The sequence below is a fragment of the Choloepus didactylus genome, chromosome X, assembly GCF_015220235.1.
Source record: "Choloepus didactylus isolate mChoDid1 chromosome X, mChoDid1.pri, whole genome shotgun sequence".
Taxonomy (NCBI): domain Eukaryota; kingdom Metazoa; phylum Chordata; class Mammalia; order Pilosa; family Megalonychidae; genus Choloepus; species Choloepus didactylus.
In genome coordinates, this window is record NC_051334.1 from 10,140,851 (window position 1) to 10,157,094 (window position 16,244).

Below are 16,244 nucleotides of genomic sequence, written 5' to 3' on the forward strand. Positions count from 1 at the left end.
AATGTTCTAAGATTGATTGTGGTGATGAATGCACAACTATGTGATGACACTGTTAGCCACTGATTGTATACTTTGGATGGATTATATAGTGTATGAATATATCTCAATAAAATTGCATTTAAAAACAAACAAACAAACAAAAAAACAGTGGTTCTCAACTGGGGGCGATTTTGCCCCCCAGGGGATATTTTGCAATGTCTGGAGACATCTGTAGTCATCACGACTCGGGGTGGGGGTGCTACTGGCATCTAGTAAGTATAGTGTAGATGATGCACCCCTAAATCCGGGTTCATTGCTCGCCACGGCTTAAAGTGAGACACATCAAACAGGCTAAAGAGCAAAAAAGAGGTTTATTTATGCTGGCAGGAGGACAGGGGGAAACTTTCCAAATCTTCCTCCCTGTAGTGATTTTTCAATTGACTTTTATAAATGTTAGAGACAAAGAAAGATAATTATCTTGGGTAACAGGTGACAGGGGTCTGGAGAATTTCATTAGTTCCTTATCTCAGTTATTTATTACTTCCTTTAGGATTTACAGCCACTGTGATACCTGGGCATGGTGCCAGTCTGGGGCAAGAGATGAAAGCTTATTTATATCTGGGTGGTCTGGGGCAGGGGGGGGGGGCAACAAGTGAAAGTTTATTCACATCAGGGTGCAGACTTTACATTTACATACTGCTCCTCTGTGAGACTAAGAGCTCAACTTCACAGCTTGCTTGCAGTTTTAAGGTTATATTTAAAAGGCTATTACCACAATAGGACAGAGATGCTGCTAAAGATCCTAGAATGCAACAAAGAATTATCTGGCCAAAAATGTCAATTGTGCCAAGGTTGAGAAACCCTGCTATAGAAGAGAAGGAAGAGGGGTCTATCAAGTTGTTTGGATTTAGACAAGACATTGCCCCAATTATAGAAGACTGAAGAGGAACCCAGTGCTTCTGTAAATCTCATGTCAGGGGTGGCTTCAATAGTCACACTCCCCCTTCCCCTCCTTCCTTCCTCCCTACCCTGCCCCCCAGCTTCGTCGTCACACTTGAAAACTCCAGAGCTGGCAGCCTGGAGTCTCTGTGTCTCTAGGCTTCCTGCAGCCCATCTCTTCACCCCAGAAGACTCCAGACATAGAATCACTCAATGCAACCCAGAAGGTATTTTAAACATGGGGACAGACCTGATACCTTAAGTAAACTAGATACGTGAACTGTTAGAAGGGAATGGGTAGAGGAGAAGTGGGAACCTAAACCATATGCAAAAATTTTCTTAGACTATATAAAGGGAAAGTTTGGTAGTCTAAAATGTTAATTCATCAGAGAGACTTTTAATAACAGTAGAAATGATTTTGTGGAGTATGTGTCTAGTCTATACAACTTTGAGAAAGTAACTACTATTAATAGGTGTTTTCGACAACACATTTAAAGCAATGTTCCCAGTAGGTTTTTAAGATACAGTATTTTGCTGTCTTTGAAATGTGAAGTTTGGTGTCTTCTCTTTATCTTAGTTAATGCTGTTGGGCCCATCTCCCAGATGACCTTGGCATCTCGTGCTCTGCTGTCTTCATCTAGACTTCTATAATCCATTTTGGAAGAAGACTAAAAATGGTAAGAATAGCCACAAGGTCCCTACAAAGTGGGATCTGTAATCTTTGTGGGAAAAACAAACCAGCTGGCAAGAGTGATGTTTAAGAAACTGTATTTTGGTTTTTTGCAGGGGGAAACTGCTTTTGAAAATTTTGTAATCAAGATTAATCATGAGGGTATTTCATAATTTCAGATTAATCAACGCTTGCTCGGTCCAACTTCCTACAAGAGTTAATATGGGCTGCAGTGAGGAGGAGCTCATTTTTTTCATCCCGTCCTTTTGGCTTTAAAACCATACAGATCGCTGAAAGTACGTTGTGTGTTCTTCAGCGTTATGGTAGCGTCTGAAAGGTTAGAGTATGTAGAAGAGGGGAATGCATGGGACTAGAATTGTGGCAACATGGGCCCGGACGCTGCTCTCCCCGTCACAGGCTGGGGGACCTTGCACCTCTCACCCAAGCACTCGAAGACTCAATTTCTCTGACTATAAAATGAGCATTATGATACCTCCTCAGCAACCTTCCGGGGCTGTTGGGAGGCTCAAATAACAGGATATTTGTTCAAGTTGTTTGTAAACTATGAAATGGGATACAAGTATGAGTTATTTGGTGGGCCACAAACTAATTAAAGACATTAGTGAGTGGCCTTTTTTCTAAAATTAGTTTTGTCACCCAAAACTAGGATGTCACCAGGAACCAATATCTGATTATTGGCTCCAGGCCCATTTTGTGTTATACCCCTAGGGTGTAAGGAAGAGTTAACATGGGGGTACTAGGTTATGATGGAAACAAATGTGCAGAGTTTCATTTCCTAGAAACTCAGATGTCTATTTTAATGCTAACACATGGCCACATGTGTCTATGCCCTTGAAGTAAGAATGATAATGATAAAGATAGCTCACCTTTATGGATCATACACCAGCTTGAGATACGTGATTCTGTTTGAGCCTGGAAGCAGCCTTGTGAGGTACAGATGAGGAAACTAGGGCTTCAAGAGTTAAACAGCTTGAGCCCACTGGCCCTGCTAGTGAGCAGACACAGGCTGGGAGTCTGGCTCTGGATCTGTGCTCGGAACATGCTGTTCTACATAGACTGAGCCCAACACAGACTACTACCCTGGAGGCACTCAATAAACGTTTGTAGATTTGGATTATGATAGCTTACTACTTTATGAAAAAGGGGAAATTGGTATTTCTATTACAAGAAAATACATGAAAACAGTTTTCCCAAGGAGAACTACAAAAGGCCAAAAAGCACAGGATAAATATTCAACCTCATCAATTGTCACAGTCAGATCCTTCCATCTGGAAATTCCACTTCTAGTAATTCCTCTTAAGGAAACAATCAGGATGTGATGAACTATTTATAAAGATATTGGCTGCAACATGGCAAGTAAACTATCTTACATCCAATGTTGGGGCGAGGGCTAATTAATTGGGGTACACTCAGTAAATGGCCTACTATGTAACTATCAGATCATGTTTTTTTAAAAAAGAATACTTGACAGAAGAAATACACATGATACAATGTTAAATGAAAAAAAAGGCAAGCTAGAAAGCCATAAATGCTGTGGGTTCCTGATTTTTTAAGCACATGCTAGACAAGTGCTACATGCTTTACTAAACGTGTTTACATATCTTTTCTTATTAATTTCACAAAACATCCCTGTATTATAACCATATTATGGTTGAGAAATCAGAGGCCATCAAGGTTAACTGATTTACCAAAGTCAGGGAGCTCATTGTACCTGGCAGAATAAGGATGGAAAGTCAAATCTTTCCACTGACAAAGCCCTGGCTATTACTAAACTGCTTCTCACCATGGGAAATAGATGCAGGGACAGGGAGATTAGCATGAGAAGGAAATGTGTGAAAATGTTAACAGCAGTTACACAATTTCACAAGTAAAAACACCTATTATTCTGCTCTTAACTATAGCCTATTCCTTCATGGCTCAATAAAGGGATAACAAGGAATCCATTTACTAAATTAATCAAAATCTGATTTAAAAATACTTTTAGGAGGTTGTGCTACAGTTAAAAACTCTCATCACAGATTAGCCAACTGGTCTTTTTGTGTCCCAAGAATAGATCTCTCATATCTCAGAAACCCACCAAATGTTAGGGTGGAGGTTGGCAAACCACAGCCCGTGGGCCACATCTGGCCTGAGCCTGTATATGCACAGCCTCCAAGCTAAGAATGCTTTTTATGCTTAAATAGTCGATAAAAATCAAAAGAAGAAGACTATTTTGTGACAGTAAAAACTGTATTAGGGTCAAATTTCAAAATCCACAAATAGTTTCATTGTTTGTGCTTTTATTTACATATCGTCCAGGGCTGCTCTTGTGCGAGTAGTTGCGAGGGAGACTGCTTGCAGGATGGCCTGCAAAACTGGCCCTTTATGGAAAAGCGTGTGGACCCCTGGTTTAGGGAAAATTAAGATTTAACAGCCTGTCATCTTTGGTACCAGCTGTGATGCATGATGGCTGCTGAATCCCTAATTTACATAAAATTAGCTTAACATCATTTTATTCTTTTATTTTGAAAACTAAGTCTGTTGGGTTCAAATCAGAGGAAGTAAGTGATAAAAGGTCTCTTTTTTAAAAAAGTGGGTTACATTGTCACACTTAAAATTTTCTTTGTTATATAATGAGACTTTAATATTTATGGTCTTTCTACTTTCCAAAGATTAGCCTGTAATTAGAAATATTTCAAAACTCATGAAAAGGGGCTATCGAGTCATAAATCTATCAGGGAAATTCCCAGTGAAGGCTCGGTCTATTAAACAAATAGCATGTAAGTAAATTCCCATATTCACATCCCCGTAGGGGGATGTACACACCACAAATCTAGTTATCAAATAATTCACTGTCAAATCAACATGGCCAAAGGTGAGAGAATTCAAATTCAGGGATTTCCAACAATTGCTCCCCCCACTTCTGACTTCCTCCATCCCCTTTCTCATATTGTCCAGCAGCCAACCATCCCCTCTGGTTCAACCCAACCCATCCATCTGTGACACCCCCCCACACACCCATAACATAAGATTCCTCCTTCCACAGCGTGGCTCAAGCGCTCTCTCCACTAGAGATGCTTATCTCGGGACATCCTTTGAAAGGCGGGCAACTTGGCTTTTTCCTGTTCCGTGATCTTGAAAATAAATGAGCAGAGCAGCTGGGTGCGTGGAACTCTTGACCTGGAAGCCTGGCCCACAGTGGCCCATAGCAGGTGCCCAGTACCTGCTGGTCTTCTGACTGGTTGGTTAGTAGGTGGGTTGTGTAAATGAGTGGAGTCAGGAGAGGAGCAAATCCTCTTAACTCAATATAAAAAGTTCTCCCCCGGCCTCAAATAGCCACATCTCAAGAAGAATTTCCTTCTGTAAATAATTTTGGTGAAAATAATTAACTGCAACTGCATAATAGCTATGCAAAAAATATATGATAAAGCCTGGAAGGGGAATGCAAATCACATACAGAACAGTGGATTTATTTTTAATGGGGGGCCAGGAGGGGTGTCTTCTTATTACTACCAGGCAATCATACTCTACTTCAGCCAGTCACTCTCCTACTCTCCCAGAGGACTCTTCACCCTTTCCTCTCTCTTTGACCCCCACCATCTCCTCTCCAGTCTCCTCACTCTTAGCTGATAATCTTGCTTCGTACTTCAAGAAGAAATTTGAAGCAACTGGAAGAGAACTTCCACATGCTCCCCCTACCTGTAGCATCTGCACCCATATATCCTACCTGACCCCCTGTTCCAGTTACCTATTGCTGCATAACAAATCACTCCAAAATGCAATGGCCTGGAACAACAGCCAGAGGTTGACTGGGTTAAGTTAGGTGTTTCTTGCATTGGGTCTCTCACACAGTTGCAGTTAGATGGGGACTGGGGTGGGGTCATCTGAAGGTTCTAGCTCTCACAGATCTGGGGCCTGGGCTGGAAGACTCAACAGCTGGAGACTGGAGCAACTGGAACTCCTTGGGGATCTCTCTCTAGCTCCATGTGGTCTCTCCAATATGGTGGCTGTAGGGCAGCCAGATTTCTTACATGTGGCTCAGGACTCCGAAGCAAGTGGAAAGAGAGTGAATGAGCACCAGGTGGAAACTGAATCTCCTTTTCTATCATAGCCTGAGGAGTCCTGCAGCATTACTTCTGCTGCATTCTATCCATCAAAACAGTCAGGAAGGCCTACACAGGATCAAAGGAGGATGAGAGGTGTGCCTAAGGATATGCAGACCCTTAAACAAAGGATAAAATGTTTGTACTCCTAACTAAGGCCATCCTCTCCACTGGTGCACCAGATTCCCGACCTGCTTGTCTCCTCGGGGTCAATGCTCCAGCCTTCTCCTCTCTCCCCCCCACATCATCTTCATTATTATTATTAATGGGTACTTTGGCTCTCAGAACATTTGGTTTGTCGTTTCCATCAGCATGATAACATGCTGTTAATTCTCCTCCTGAAACAAATTATCTTGACCCTTCTTCCCCTGTGAACTACTGCCCCGTGCAAAGGGAAACCTCCTAGAAATATTTGCAATCTCCAATCCCTGTCCTCCCATTCTTACAAGAACTCTCAAATCCTATTTTACTTGGCTACACCTTGAACATATATCCAATATCCAACCAGTCCTCACCATCTCCACCACTGCCATCTCAGTCCCATGCTGGAATTACTGTGATAGCCTGTTAGCTAGTTTCCGTGCTTCTGCCCTTGCCCCTGTCTATTCTCAACACAGTAACCAGCATAATCCATCTAAAATGTAAGTTAGACCATTTCACTCTTCAGCTCCAACACTTGCAATGAATCCCAATTCCACTCAGAGCGGAGCCTACCATCCTCACAATGGCCGACCAGGCCCTATGAACTCAGGCCCTCTCTCTCTCTGACTGCCTCTCCTATTAATCTTCTATTGCCCCTGCTCCAGCCATACTAGTCTCGTTGCTAATTCTGCGAATATTCCAGCAGGTGTCCACCTTGGGACCTTGGCATTAGGCTGTTCCCACTGCCTGGAATGCTTTTCCTGGGGATATTTGCAAGGATAACTTCATCACTTCCTTCAGATCTTTGCTCAAATGTCAGCTTCTTATTGATGCCGGCCCAAACCACCCTATTTATTGTCACAACCCCACCTCCCCTCCCTGATACCCTTTACCCTGCTGTTTCTTTTTCCGTAACACTTACCACCTATCAGCTAATATAATTTATTGTTATCGTTATATATTTGTATGTTTATTATTTACTTTCTGCCTTGACCACTAGAACATAAGCTCCAGAAGAACAGGAATCTTGCCCGTTTTGTGTACTGATATGTGTGTCCCAAGCACTCAGAAGTCAATAAATACTGGTTGAATTTTTCCTTTTTCACAATTTCCTTCAACATTGATAGGGTAAGACCTTAAACTAATAAGGAAATTTTATTTTTAAAAAAAGTTTTAACAAAAACAATGCATATTCTCTATAAAAAAAAAAAGTCAGAGTAGAGAAGTAAAATAAGTAAAAATCCTTCCCCTGCTCCCATTGAAGGCCTTCTTTGTACTATTTCCCAGAAGAAATCTGTTAAAGGTTTCTTGTGTTTTCTTCCATGCTGTTCTTTGCAAATACATACTTACATACATACATATATATATATATATATATATTTCCATCATAAAGGGGTCATACTATTTATGCTATTTTGATGCTACTTTTAAAATTCATTTTCTAAAAATAATAGTAGGATATTCCACTCTTGGTGGTTTCCCATTTTTAACCAGTCCCCCAAATTGATGGATTGTTCTCCAGTTCTTCACATTCTTACTATTTCAGAGAGCTGAATAAAATGAATAAAATTATTTTATCTAAAGACATACACTATTTATTATTATAAAAAATATGCTAGTTTTTTACATTTGTTTTTTCTCTGTAGAATCCTTAGCAGGTTCATGGTGATATAAAACTTGGCACAGACCATTTTGCAAGAGCAGCAGCCCAGGGTTCTGGGGGGCTGTCAACACTTCCAGCAGAGGCTGGATCCAGACAGATAAGTTTCAGGGGGCTCTGGGGCCAAGCTTTAGAATCAAAGAATAACAACAGTACAAAAGGATCACTGAGATCAGCAAGCTCAGCCCCCACATTTTATGGACAGAGAGCCACAGTTTCACAGAATTCAATTGGCAGCTCTGCCTCAGACGGAGAGGCTGATGAGTCCTGATTTGACTTTCAATTCATAAGATGCCTGCTAAACTCCAGAATAAATAAACACAAGGAGAAATCAGACTAATCTTAGTTCTTCCTCTGGCTTATTACAAGACGCAAACCATTTCACCTTGCTTCCTCGGTTTTGCCATCTAATAGTTCCTAGACACAAAAGCATCCTTCTAATTCCTCAGATTACATCCACACTTCTCTCACAAGCTCACAAAGTTTTGAAGATAAACACACAATCCGCAAAGCATGAAGTTAGAAGTATCTTGGTAAATGTTTTTTTTTCCTATTAGTAATGATATCTCTACAACCATAGACATTTTGGTGGGAATCTAATACAGATCTAAAATCATGAGAATTCAGTTCTGAATATGGGCTCGAGTACTGCCCGCAGAAATGACTCATCCAAGGAAATAAGTTGTGCTGCTTTGAAGAATTGTTTATTAAAACTTTTGTTTGAAGGATGAGCAGGCATCCTTGTCTTTAGGGTTGACTCTTCCCTCATCCTGCCTCCTCTTATTTTCTCCCCCATGGATTTCCCTGATGTCAGAAAGAGTTTTGCACTCAGGAGGTACACAAGGCTTCTGACATTTCAGCAGCAGAGATATTTGGTTCATAACTGGGTAGGAAGGGTGTCATATTCATCGTCATTCCCCTCCCCTGTCTAGCCTTGCACAGAGTCGATTCCCAATAATATTTGCTGAATGAATATGTAAGCACATACTTTACTATGAGGGTAAAGGCTTCAAATTTATAAATATATACAATACCCTAATACATCATTGCTGGACACTGGATGTAATTCATAAGAGATATATCATCCCCAAAGTCTTTTTTCCCCTCAAATAGGTCCCACCAAAACATAAATATCTTTATTTTAACACTCGGAAATGTTTCTTAGGAAAACAAACAACCAACCCCCTTATTGTAGATTGAATCAAGCCCCCCACAAAGACAAAATGTCTCTAACCCCGGGTGAATTTGTAAATGGGATCTTTGGAGATCCTATGAAGATTGAAGTCAAACTCAAACAGGGTGGGCCTTAATACAATATGGCCGGAGTCCTTGTAAGCCAAGACAATTTGGACATGGGAGTAGAAGCCAGAGGAGGAGATAGAAGCAGACAGAGCGTCTTGAGACAGACGCAGAGACTGAGCCACCAGCAGAACACTACAGACTTCGGAGAAAGCATGGCCAGTCAACAGCTTGATATTGGTCGTCTAGCCTCCAAAACGGTGAGCCAATACATTCTTGCTGCTTAAGCCACTCAGTTTATGGTATTTGCCATAGCAGTCTTGGTAAACTAAGATATACCCCTCCCCACCACCCCCCGAATAAAACCCTATAAAGCACAACATAGAAAAATTAGGGTGTCAAGAATCCTTTAGCTGAAAAGGCAATTAGGAGAGGCGGGGCAAGATGGCAGACTGGTGAGCTGTATGTTTTAGTTACTCCTCCAGGAAAGTAGGTAGAAAGCCAGGAACTGCGTGGACTGGACACCACAGAGCAATCTGACTTTGGGCATACTTCATACAACACTCATGAAAACGTGGAACTGCTGAGATCAGTGAAATCTGTAAGTTTTTGCGGCCAGGGGACCCGCGCCCCTCGCTGCCAGGCTCAGTCCCGTGGGAGGAGGGGCTGTCAGCTCCGGGAAGGAGAAGGGAGAACTGCAGTGGCAGCCCTTATCGGAAACTCATTCTGCTGATCCAAACTCCAACCATAGATAGACAGAGACCAGACACCACAGAATCTGAGAGCAGCCAGCCCAGCAGAGAGGAGACAGGCATAGAAAAAAAACAACACGAAAAACTCCAAAATAAAAGCGGAGGATTTTTGGAGTTCTGGTGAACATAGAAGGGGGAAGGGCAGAGCTCAGGCGGGAGCCCAGGCCCTGAGGCGCATATGCAAATCCCAAAGAAAAGCTGATCTCTCTGCCCTGTGGACCTTTCCTTAATGGCCCTGGTTGCTTTGTCTCTTAGCATTTCAATAACCCATTAGATCACTGAGGAGGGCCCTTTTTTTTTTTTTTTTTTTTTTAATCCTTTTTTCTTTTTCTAAAACAATTACTCTAAGAAGCCCAATACAGAAAGCTTCAAAGACTTGCAATTTGGGCAGGTCAAGTCAAGAGCAGAACTAGGAGAGCTCTGAGACAAAAGGCAATAATCCAGTGGCTGAGAAAATTCACTAAACACCACAACTTCTCAAGAAAAGGGGGGTGTCCGCTCACAGCCATCATCCTGGTGGACAGGAAACACTCCTGCCCATCGCCAGCCCCATAGCCCAGAGCTGCCCCAGACAACCCAGTGTGAGGGAAGCGCTTCAAATAACAGGCACACTCCACAAAACTGGGCGTGGACATTAGCCTTCCCTGCAACCTCAGCTGATTGTCCCAGAGTTGGGAAGGTAGAGCAGTGTGAATTAACAAAGCCCCAATCAGCCATCATTTCAGCAGACTGGGAGCCTCCCTACACAGCCCAGCAGCCCAGAACTGCTCTGGGGGTACGGCACTCACCTGTGACATAGCACAGTCATCCCTCAACAGAGGACCAGGGGGTGCACGGCCTGGAAGAGGGGCCCACTTGCAAGTCTCAGGAGCCATACGCCAATACCAAGGACTTGTGGGTCAGTGGCAGAGACAAACTGTGGCAGGACTGAACTGAAGGATTAGACTATTGCAGCAGCCTTAAAACTCTAGGATCACCAGGGAGATTTGATTGTTAGAGCCACCCCCCACTCCCTGACTGCCCAGAAACACGCCCCATATACAGGGCAGGCAACACCAACTACACACGCAAGCTTGGTACAACAATTGGACCCCACAAGACTCACTCCCCCACTCACCAAAAAGGCTAAGCAGGGGAGAACTGGCTTGTGGAGAACAGGTGGCTCGTGGACGCCACCTGCTGGTTAGTTAGAGAAAGTGTACTCCACGAAGCTGTAGATCTGATAAATTAGAGATAAGGACTTCAATTGGTCTACAAATCCTAAAAGAACCCTATCAAGTTCAGCAAATGCCACGAGGCCAAAAACAACAGAAAATTATAAAGCATATGAAAAAACCAGACGATATGGATAACCCAAGCCCAAGCACCCAAATCAAAAGACCAGAAGAGACACAGCACCTAGAGCACCTACTCAAAGAACTAAAGATGAACAATGAGACCATAGTACGGGAGACAAAGGAAATCAAGAAGACCCTAGAAGAGCATAAAGAAGACATTGCAAGACTAAATAAAAAAATGGATGATCTTATGGAAATTAAAGAAACTGTTGACCAAATTAAAAAGATTCTGGACACTCATAGTACAAGACTAGAGGAAGTTGAACAACGAATCAGTGACCTGGAAGATGACAGAATGGAAAATGAAAGCATAAAAGAAAGAATGGGGAAAAAAATTGAAAAAATCGAAATGGACCTCAGGGATATGATAGATAATATGAAACGTCCAAATATAAGACTCATTGGTATCCCAGAAGCGGAAGAAAAGGGTAAAGGTCTAGGAAGAGTATTCAAAGAAATTGTTGGGGAAAACTTCCCAAATCTTCTAAACAACATAAATACACAAATCATAAATGCTCAGCGAACCCCAAATAGAATAAATCCAAATAAACCCACTCCGAGACATATACTGATCACACTGTCAAACACAGAAGAGAAGGAGCAAGTTCTGAAAGCAGCAAGAGAAAAGCAATTCACCACATACAAAGGAAACAGCATAAGACTAAGTAGTGACTACTCAGCAGCCACTATGGAGGCAAGAAGGCAGTGGCACGATATATTTAAAATTCTGAGTGAGAAAAATTTCCAGCCAAGAATACTTTATCCAGCAAAGCTCTCCTTCAAATTTGAGGGAGAGCTTAAATTTTTCACAGACAAACAAATGCTGAGAGAATTTGCTAACAAGAGACCTGCCCTACTGGAGATACTAAAGGAGCCCTACAGACAGAGAAACAAAGACAGGACAGAGAGACTTGGAGAAAGGTTCAGTACTAAAGAGATTCGGTATGGGTACAATAAAGGATATTAATAGACAGAGGGGAAAAATATGACAAACATAAACCAAAGGATAAGATGGCTGATTCAAGAAATGCCTTCAAGGTTATAACGTTGAATGTAAATGGATTAAACTCCCCAATTAAAAGATATAGATTCGCAGAATGGATCAAAAAAAATTAACCATCAATATGTTGCATACAAGAGAGTCATCTTAGACACAGGGACACAAAGAAACTGAAAGTGAAAGGATGGAAAAAAATATTTCATGCAAGCTACAGCCAAAAGAAAGCAGGTGTAGCAATATTAATCTCAGATAAAATAGACTTCAAATGCAGGGATGTTTTGAGAGACAAAGAAGGCCACTACATACTAATAAAAGGGGCAATTCAGCAAGAAGAAATAACAATCGTAAATGTCTATGCACCCAATCAAGGTGCCACAAAATACATGAGAGAAACACTGGCAAAACTAAAGGAAGCAATTGATGTTTCCACAATAATTGTGGGAGACTTCAACACATCACTCTCTCCTATAGATAGATCAACCAGACAGAAGACCAATAAGGAAATTGAAAACCTAAACAATCTGATAAATGAATTAGATTTAACAGACATATACAGGACATTACATCCCAAATCACCAGGATACACATACTTTTCTAGTGCTCACGGAACTTTCTCCAGAATAGATCATATGCTGGGACATAAAACAAGCCTCAGTAAATTTAAAAAGATCGAAATTATTCAAAGCACATTCTCTGACCACAATGGAATACAATTAGAAGTCAATAACCATCAGAGACTTAGAAAATTCACAAATACCTGGAGGTTAAACAACACACTCCTAAACAATCAGTGGGTTAAAGAAGAAATAGCAAGAGAAATTGCTAAATATATAGAGACGAATGAAAATGAGAACACAACATACCAAAACCTATGGGATGCAGCAAAAGCAGTGCTGAGGGGGAAATTTATAGCACTAAATGCATATATTAAAAAGGAAGAAAGAGCCAAAATCAAAGAACTAATGGATCAACTGAAGAAGCTAGAAAATGAACAGCAAACCAATCCTAAACCAAGTACAAGAAAAGAAATAACAAGGATTAAAGCAGAAATAAATGACATAGAGAACAAAAAAACAATAGAGAGGATAAATATCACCAAAAGTTGGTTCTTTGAGAAGATCAACAAGATTGACAAGCCCCTAGCTAGACTGACAAAATCAAAAAGAGAGAAGACCCATATAAACAAAATAATGAATGAAAAAGGTGACATAACTGCAGATCCTGAAGAAATTTAAAAAATTCTAAGAGGATACTATGAACAACTGTATGGCAACAAACTGGATAATGTAGAGGAAATGGACAATTTCCTGGAAACATATGAACAACCTAGACTGACCAGAGAAGAAATAGAAGACCTCAACCAACCCATCACAAGCAAAGAGATCCAATCAGTCATCAAAAATCTTCCCACAAATAAATGCCCAGGGCCAGATGGCTTCACAGGGGAATTCTACCAAACTTTCCAGAAAGAACTGACACCAATCTTACTCAAACTCTTTCAAAACATTGAAGAAAATGGAACACTACCTAACTCATTCTATGAAGCTAACATCAATCTAATACCAAAACCAGGCAAAGATGCTACAAAAAAGGAAAACTACCGGCCAATCTCCCTAATGAATATAGATGCAAAAATCCTCAACAAAATACTTGCAAATCGAATCCAAAGACACATTAAAAAAATCATACACCATGACCAAGTGGGGTTTATTCCAGGCATGCAAGGATGGTTCAACATAAGAAAATCAATCAATGTATTACAACACATTAACAAGTCAAAAGGGAAAAATCAATTGATCATCTCAATAGATGCTGAAAAAGCATTTGACAAAATCCAACATCCCTTTTTGATAAAACACTTCAAAAGGTAGGAATTGAAGGAAACTTCCTCAACATGATAAAGAGCATATATGAAAAACCCACAGCCAGCATAGTACTCAATGGTGAGAGACTGAAAGCCTTCCCTCTAAGATCAGGAACAAGACAAGGATGCCCGCTGTCACCACTGTTATTCAACATTGTGCTGGAAGTGCTAGCCAGGGCAATCCCGCAAGACAAAGAAATAAAAGGCATCCAAATTGGAAAAGAAGAAGTAAAACTGTCATTGTTTGCAGATGATATGATCTTATATCTAGAAAACCCTGAGAAATCGACGATACAGCTACTAGAGCTAATAAACAAATTTAGCAAAGTAGCGGGATACAAGGTTAATGCACATAAGTCAGTAATGTTTCTATATGCTAGAAATGAACAAACTGAAGAGACACTCAAGAAAAAGATACCATTTTCAATAGCAACTAAAAAAATCAAGTACCTAGGAATAAACTTAACCAAAGATGTAAAAGACCTATACAAAGAAAACTACATAACTCTACTAAAAGAAATAGAAGGGGACCTTAAAAGATGGAAAAATATTCCATGTTCATGGATAGGAAGGCTAAATGTCATTAAGATGTCAATTCTACCCAAACTCATCTACAGATTCAATGCAATCCCAATCAAAATTCCATCAACCTACTTTGCAGACTTGGAAAAGCTAGTTATCAAATTTATTTGGAAAGGGAAGATGCCTCGAATTGCTAAAGACACTCTAAAAAAGAAAAACGAAGTGGGAGGACTTACACTCCCTGGCTTTGAAGCTTATTATAAAGCCACAGTTGCCAAAACAAGCATGGTACTGGCACAAAGATAGACATATAGATCAATGGAATCGAATTGAGAATTCAGAGATAGACCCTCAGATCTATGGCCGACTGATCTTTGATAAGGCCCCCAAAGTCACTGAACTGAGTCATAATGGTCTTTTCAACAAATGGGGCTGGGAGAGTTGGATATCCATATCCAAAAGAATGAAAGAGGACCCCTACCTCACCCCCTACACAAAAATTAACTCAAAATGGACCAAAGATCTCAATATAAAAGAAAGTACCATAAAACTCCTAGAAGATAATTTAGGAAAACATCTTCAAGACCTTGTATTAGGAGGCCACTTCCTAGACTTTACACCCAAAGCACAAGCAACAAAAGAGAAAATAGATAAATGGGAACTCCTCAAGCTTAGAAGTTTCTGCACCTCAAAGGAATTTCTCAAAAAGGTAAAGAGGCAGCCAACTCAATGGGAAAAAATTTTTGGAAACCATGTATCTGACAAAAGACTGATATCTTGCATATATAAAGAAATCCTACAACTCAATGACAATAGTACAGACAGCCCAATTATAAAATGGGCAAAAGATATGAAAAGACAGTTCTCTGAAGAGGAAATACAAATGGCCAAGAAACACATGAAAAAATGTTCAGCTTCACTAGCTATTAGAGAGATGCAAATTAAGACCACAATGAGATACCATCTAACACCGGTTAGAATGGCTGCCATTAAACAAACAGGAAACTACAAATGCTGGAGGGGATGTGGAGAAATTGGAACTCTTATTCATTGTTGGTGGGACTGTATAATGGTTCAGCCACTCTGGAAGTCAGTCTGGCAGTTCCTTAGAAAACTCGATATAGAGCTACCATTCGATCCAGCGATTGCACTTCTTGGCATTTACCCAGAAGATCGGAAAGCAGTGACACGAACAGATATCTGCACGCCAATGTTCATAGCAGCATTATTCACAATTGCCAAGAGATGGAAACAACCCAAATGTCCTTCAACAGATGAGTGGATAAATAAAATGTGGTATATACACACGATGGAATACTACGCGGCAGTAAGAAGGAACGATCTCGTGAAACATATGACAACATGGATGAACCTTGAAGACATAATGCTGAGCGAAATAAGCCAGGCACAAAAAGAGAAATATTATATGCTACCACTAATGTGAACTTTGAAAAATGTAAAACAAATGGTTTATAATGTAGAATGTAGGGGAACTAGCAATAGAGAGCAATTAAGGAAGGGGGAACAATAATCCAAGAAGAACAGATAAGCTATTTAACGTTCTGGGGATGCCCAGAAATGACTATGGTCTGTTAATTTCTGATGGATATAGTAGAAGCAAGTTCACAGAAATGTTGCTATATTAGGTAACTTTCTTGGGGTAAAGTAGGAACATGTTGGAAGTTAAGCAGTTATCTTAGGTTAGTTGTCTTTTTCTTACTCCCTTGTTATGGTCTCTTTGAAATGTTCTTTTATTGTATGTTTGTTTTGTTTTTAACTTTTTTTTTCATACAGTTGATTTAAAAAAGAAGGGAAAGTTAAAAAAAAAAAAAAGAAAAAAAAAGAAAAACAAGGGAAAAAAAAAAAAAGATGTAGTGCCCCCTTGAGGAGCCTGTGGAGAATGCAGGGGTATTCGCCTACCCTACCTCCATGGTTGCTAACATGACCACAGACATAGGGGACTGGTGGTTTGATGGGTTGAGCCCTCTACCACAGGTTTTACCCTTGGGAAGACGGTTGCTGCAAAGGAGAGGCTAGG

General features: G+C 40.6%; 2 protein-coding genes across 2 annotated transcripts in view; both read left to right on the plus strand.

Annotated features, from left to right (window-relative positions):
- The first annotated feature begins 1,121 nt into the window (after positions 1-1,121).
- Positions 1,122-16,244, plus strand: part of TLR8 (toll like receptor 8) — a 78,603-nt gene continuing 63,480 nt past the window's right edge. Inside the window, exons 1-2 of the mRNA XM_037821265.1 lie at positions 1,122-1,145; positions 1,496-1,595. Coding sequence (XP_037677193.1) covers positions 1,593-1,595 — 3 coding nt within the window. The 5' untranslated portion in view covers positions 1,122-1,145; positions 1,496-1,592. The remainder of the gene's footprint in view (positions 1,146-1,495; positions 1,596-16,244) is intronic.
- Positions 1,123-16,244, plus strand: part of TLR7 (toll like receptor 7) — a 38,101-nt gene continuing 22,979 nt past the window's right edge. The window contains exons 1-2 of the mRNA XM_037821263.1: positions 1,123-1,145; positions 1,496-1,595. Of these exons, the coding sequence (XP_037677191.1) occupies positions 1,593-1,595 (3 nt within the window). The 5' untranslated portion in view covers positions 1,123-1,145; positions 1,496-1,592. The remainder of the gene's footprint in view (positions 1,146-1,495; positions 1,596-16,244) is intronic.